Below are 5,765 nucleotides of genomic sequence, written 5' to 3'. Positions count from 1 at the left end.
CAAGCCATTTAACATATTGTGTCAAGTCTTAACATGTAATGGTATGAGTTAATGGGCCACAACGAGAAGGGAATGTGATGATTAGGAAATTGGGACTAAGCCAAGCCACATGTTGTAAGCCTACTAAATTCTGCCAATTATGTGTCAACATTTTGAACGTCTATAGCTCAAGTGTCTAGTCAAATCTCACCCAAACCAACTTGGCAGAAGTCAACTTAGAAAATTATGTGAAGAAGCCATGTCTTGCCTTTGGATAGCCTACCTAACCTTCCCTTTTGATCCCCCGTGTGGTCCTTATTTAATGAAGACACAAATCACACAATACCCTTCACTTTGCAATATTCACTAATGAGTGAACCCTATTCAACCAATGAAAGAGTTATTGTGATTGAAAAGAGTTCTGAGATGAGAAGGTGATTCCAATTCCAACGAAGCCTATGATTTGAAGACTGAAATTTTGTATTGTAAACACAGGTACTCGCTAGAGGGAACCATGACTATTTCAGAAAATTCTTAAAGAGAGACCATTGCATGCAAATTTCAACGTCAACATTCATGGGCAAAGAGATTTTAGGCCAAAATTCAGTGAAGCATGTTAACACTTACACAAACTGAAGCAACTCTACCTACCCTTTGGCAACGGATATACACTACTTGAAACCTCAAAAGCACAAGAAATAAGACATCTATCTTTGAGGGACGCTATGGAAAGGAACGAATATACCCTTAACATACTCACACTGCTAGATATAATTAGAAAAGCATTGAAATGAAAACTACTTCAGCTAATTACCGTTCCAACTGAAATACGGAATTACTTGCTGGTTTACATAACAGAGCAGGCATTCGGGTTCTCGTCGCTGAAAATCTCGGGGTCATAAGCATAGTCGATGTAGTTCTTGGATGGCCAGTATTCACTTCGTTTGATTTCAGTTTTGTTATCTTCTTCACCTTCTTTTTTCTCTTCTTCTTTCTCTTCCCTTTTCTCTTCTTCTTTCTTTTCTTCTTCCTTCTTTTCTTCGTCCTTCACAATAGAGGCTTGCTTTTTGGTCCTCTTGTAGACATGATCAACAAGCTTGGCAGGGTCGACAACACCTTTTACTATAACTTGATCATTTGCCAAGTCTGTTTCCACTGATTCTACTCCTGCACATACAATTATTACTACACATAATTTTTTTGGGTGAATCTACACAATATTATTAGTATGACTCGTATTACGTAGCAATGATTGATTTATCATTTACGGATTATGAATGTCAGTTTTTCGAGTGTTAAAAGAGTAGGGCATGGAATGTATTAATCATTAAGTATTTCTAACAAAGTTCAGAAACTTTTCCATGAAGAAGTTATCTTTCAAAAAGAATCCTCTATTCATGGAATCAATCAAGGGTGGAAGGGAAGGGAAGTTATCTTTGAAATACCTCTAACCAGAAGAGTGCTATTCACATGACAACCCAACAAACCATAGAGGCCATCAACCCGGAGAAAGGTGCCAAAATTAAAATACAAGGCAAAATAACTAGCTAGTTGAAAGTTGAAACATTAAAAACAATTTTCTTTCAATTAACATTATATTTGGTAAACTATTTTGTTTTCCCTAGATGAATAATTTAATACCGGGTATGCAATGCACGAATAAAATAAAATAAAATAGTCATAAGATTAATCACGCTTTGATTATGCCTAGCGTCCACCACAGGAACACGTCTTATATAAATGTCCAAAGATGTCTTTTCCCCCCACTTTTTCTAGGATGAAGTACCATATAAGCTGCAAGGGCATTTTAAAATACAATATGCGGCTGAAACCATACCGGTTAAGTACAATGTTTCAGCATCGAGATAGAATACTAGAAAAATGACAATAAACTACAGAGTATATATGTTAATAAATGTTTTCTTTAAGAGAGAAGAAAAAAGTCGAAGAAAAGATAATATATATTACATCAGACAGATAATTTAAAATAAAAAATTATTAAATAAAGTGACACTTATTTGAGAATGGAGGGAATATTAATTTTATGTATAATTTTTTGTGAGCTAAAAATACTAATTTTATATAGTAGTTAAAATATACTAATTCGGCTGAGATTGACATAATTATTGATATCCTGATAATAACAAGATCACGAATTCCTTTTGAATGAGTCAAAAACCTTCTAAGCTTCCTCGTTTGCAAAAGGAACGTGATTAGCGCCACAGGATAAGATTCTTATGCCCTAGGAAAAGAAAAACAGAACATCAGATGCACGTGAACCTATCATTAAAAAAATATTCCGTTTGTGTATCACATCCCTAAGAGGGCTGTAATGGCTTCGATGCAGTTTGAAAACATGCATGAAAAAATATAAATATAAACTAAGCATAAACTTCATAATTATACATAACATCGACAACACTTTTTTTTCAATACTTTATTTTTGGATAAGATTATTGCAGCCTTACTAAATAACGTGGGCTCACTCTGTATTAAGGCAGTATCATGAGATTCTATCAAATAAAAAATAAAGTATCGAAAAGTATATTGTCAGCATTTTCTTGTGATTATAAGATTCCATGGTAAACTTGAGCAGAGAAAAGGTGTAAATCAAATAAAGGGCGATTAAACGCTGTTTTTTGGGATTCTCGTTAGTCATTAGTAATTAGTAGTCATGATAATAAATAATGATTGGAGGACACAAACTCATGTAGGGCCTGGGATTTAGCAGAATTGATCCAAACCGGGTTTGTTGTACTTGTAAGTGCCGGAGTGAAATAGAGAAAGAAGATGAATGGGCGTATGGGATGAATATGTTTAAATTTTATTTTTTTTAAATAAACATTTTTTATATAAGTGTTGTTTTAATGAGCAGATAGTATTTGTTTCTTAAATTAAGCAACAAATTATTTTTTGAAGTAGAAATAATTTAGATAAACAAGCTGAAAAAATAAAAAATTATTTTATTAAAATAAATACTTATTTCAATAAATAAATTTAAACAGACTTACCCTTAATCTTGCGGATTCGCTTCTGGATAACTTGAGCACATGGTTCACAATGCATTCGAACTTTAAGGACAACTGTTACCACAGGAGGAGGCTGACGAGCAGCATTTCAAACAACCACAAGATAGGAATTAGATTACTATCAACATAACTTTGGTTTCAAATTGATTATTTTACTTAATGGTCGAGAATATCTTAAGCAGTGTAAAATTAGAAGCAGGAAAACACAACACAACAAACATCCAGTACAAAAAAATTAATAGATCTTCCCTTGAATTTTATGTCTGAGCCATGTTGTCACACAATAGAATAGACTATGAAAGAGGCACCTGTATGAGCCCACTATCTTATAATTTGTCGATTCAGAAAACGGCCATGGCATGGGGTTTCCCACTTCCATTTCAAGTGTTAATTAAAAAACCTAAAAGCAAATATTAGCAACCTATGGGCTATGTATGGCCATTCTCCCGACCAACCCCAATATGAAAATTCTCGCATAATATTGATCTTGATATATTATTAAGAATGTGTGAATTATTTATTACTTTAATGCACGAGTATTTGAAATTCTTTTCCCACGCCATCACCACTTATTATCATTGGCAGAGTAGTATTAATTGGATCAGACAAGTTAGTGTTACCTTGTGAATCTCATCCATTGTAATAATAAATAATAAATGAAATGAAGAGCGCCTGTAGTTTTAACTTTTAACCTCCTTAGCAAACATGAGTACATCACATGGTTTACCGATGTGTCATGTGTGTGGAAGTGAATGTCATGAAAGTGGGACATGGTAAAACCAGGTGTACTGCACCCGTGACCCCATTTTTGCAGTGTCAAGTTGCAGTTTGCAAATGGGGGTGGGGTCAAACCCCCTCTCATTTGTCACCGCCGTTCCCCTCGTTACGTGTGCCTTTCGGAGGGACATCACTTTGTTTCGTTACTTTCATTTCAGCACTCTCACCCTGAAATTGGATTGCAAAACTGCACCGCACAATACAATACACCAAAATTGCAAAAATCTCTCACCATGGAAATTGGACATTACACTCACTGCAAGCAGGCAACGTGCCTCTTAATCTCCAAGTTAAATTAAATAATTACCCAAACTTTTTTGGTATTTGTAACTTTAAGACTATGTTCTTATTTCTTTGGCCGAGAGGTTTGAAAGTTTTTTTAACGAACGTTAGTCAATGAGAATGATTGACTGCAGTATCTTATCGTGCTTGCTGAATATTCATTGCATCTGCACAGCAACAGATAGAAGCAAGCAAGAAGAGAATGATTTACCTCATCTTTTTTCTCCTCTTTGGGTGGTTCTTCTTTGGTTTCTTCTTTTTTCTCCTCTGGAGGTTTTGGCAAGGGTGAAATTAGCTCCACTTTCTTACCACTTTTCTTTTGTAGCCTCTCACACACCTTTATGGGGTCAGCTGCCTTTCCTTTCACTACCACTTTGCTTGTCCTGCTATCCGCACTCACCTCTTCCACTCCTATTTTACAAAAAGACAGATTAGATTAGAAACATTAATACCTCTTTATCAATCTTTTCCACCTCCTAAACACACACCTTTACCTTATGGATGCAATGATGATCATTTGTCTCTACATGAATAATGGACATCTAAAACAAATTTATTTCATCATTATTGTTTTGTGAAATCCAAAAGCAAGTCATGTGGATAACTAATTGATCCCTCTAACAAGGGGGAAAAAGAGAGGGAAGCTAAAAGTTGTAGTACTAGCTGAAGCTAAACCAGAAAACTAGCTATAGTATCTATCAACATAAGATTTCTCGGATTCATAGTTAGAAATGAAGTAATTAAGAAACAGAATGCATGAAAGGTGACCTTGGAATCCTTTCAATGCTTTTGCAACTTTCCTTGCACAGGCCTCACAATGCATATCAACTTTGAGCACTATCTCCGGTGGTGGCTCCTCCTTCTTCTCTTCTTCCTTCTTTTCCTCCTTGGCTTCTTCTTTGTTTCCTTCGTCTTTCTTTTCCTTTGCAAAAAACATAATATTTAAATAAGAAGAAAACTCAACACAATCATAGAGTACTTAAGAAAGAAAAAAAACTTGGAAGCAGCAGAGTTGAGAAGATGGGCGTAATAGCTGGTAAGAGGGGAGAGAGAGAGAGAAGTCTTACTTCACCCATGCCTGTGACAGTAGACAATGCCCTCTGCTTCAGAGATCTTAGTGGTTAACGCAGATCTTAACTAAAGATGTTTGTGGGAGATAGCAATTGAAACGCTCTTTGTTTTTGTTTTGTTTATGCACACACAACACAACAGAAGGCAACACGCACACACTCCCCCGGAGGAGAAAATTTAACGTGTAGGGATTCTGCAAATCTGACGTGGACACTTTCCTGCACAATCTACCGGAAAGTTTTTTTATAAAAAAAAAACATATTTTTACTTATTAACTCATTTTTCGGTTTGGCCAGGGTGAACTACCATGCAGATGCAGGTAGCGCACCGATAAAACATGATTGAATACATTATACTCACATCATGTATGTTTATTACTGAATTGTGTCCACAAGCTTTGTTTTTTTTTCCATAATCTCATGTGTGTTATTAACTTATGTGTTGCATATAATAACATAAATTAAGACCATTATCTTTAAACGTTCTTGTAAGAGTAGTTTTTTTCATAAAAATTGAATTAAAAAAATTTATAACAACTGGTCATGCATGTCCAATGGATGATGACAAAATGATAGAGATGAGACTAGAACTCAAGTCTTTTTATTTCTCTCCTTCACCCATAGAACC

At 35.2% G+C, this 5,765-nt stretch overlaps 1 protein-coding gene across 5 annotated transcripts; it reads right to left on the bottom strand.

Annotated features, from left to right (window-relative positions):
* Positions 1–527: 527 nt before the first annotated feature.
* On the bottom strand, positions 528–5,469 carry LOC100796083 (heavy metal-associated isoprenylated plant protein 7). 5 transcript variants are annotated; one of them, XR_001389290.2, is made up of 6 exons: positions 5,135–5,469; positions 4,836–4,989; positions 4,279–4,478; positions 2,991–3,081; positions 1,425–2,221; positions 1,014–1,146 (listed from the first exon to the last, which is right to left on the bottom strand). XR_001389290.2 is itself a non-coding variant. In XM_041017475.1 (5 exons), exons 1-5 carry the CDS (start codon positions 5,141–5,143, stop codon positions 827–829), a joined length of 792 nt encoding a protein of 263 aa, XP_040873409.1. In that variant the 5' UTR covers positions 5,144–5,469; the 3' UTR covers positions 528–826. The 5 variants fall into 5 exon arrangements, 4 of the variants coding, with proteins under 4 accessions (XP_040873409.1, XP_003529675.1, XP_040873410.1 ...); XM_041017475.1 differs by lacking the exon at positions 1,425–2,221 and having other exon boundaries at positions 528–1,164; XM_003529627.5 differs by lacking the exon at positions 1,425–2,221 and having other exon boundaries at positions 528–1,146.
* Positions 5,470–5,765: the final 296 nt, after the last annotated feature.

This window comes from Glycine max, chromosome 7 (genome assembly GCF_000004515.6).
Source record: "Glycine max cultivar Williams 82 chromosome 7, Glycine_max_v4.0, whole genome shotgun sequence".
In the NCBI taxonomy this organism is placed as follows: Eukaryota; Viridiplantae; Streptophyta; class Magnoliopsida; order Fabales; family Fabaceae; genus Glycine; species Glycine max.
The sequence above is the reverse complement of the archived record's forward strand: the minus strand, read 5'-3'. Positions and strand labels throughout refer to the sequence as shown.

Coding starts and splice junctions, on each gene's coding strand:
- LOC100796083 (XM_041017475.1), bottom strand. Junction 3,082..4,278: donor AAGAGGAGAAAAAAGATGAG/GTAAATCATTCT, acceptor GCTGCTCGTCAG/CCTCCTCCTGTGGTAACAGT. Junction 1,165..2,990: donor GCGAATCCGCAAGATTAAGG/GTAAGTCTGTTT, acceptor AATTATGTGTAG/TAATAATTGTATGTGCAGGA.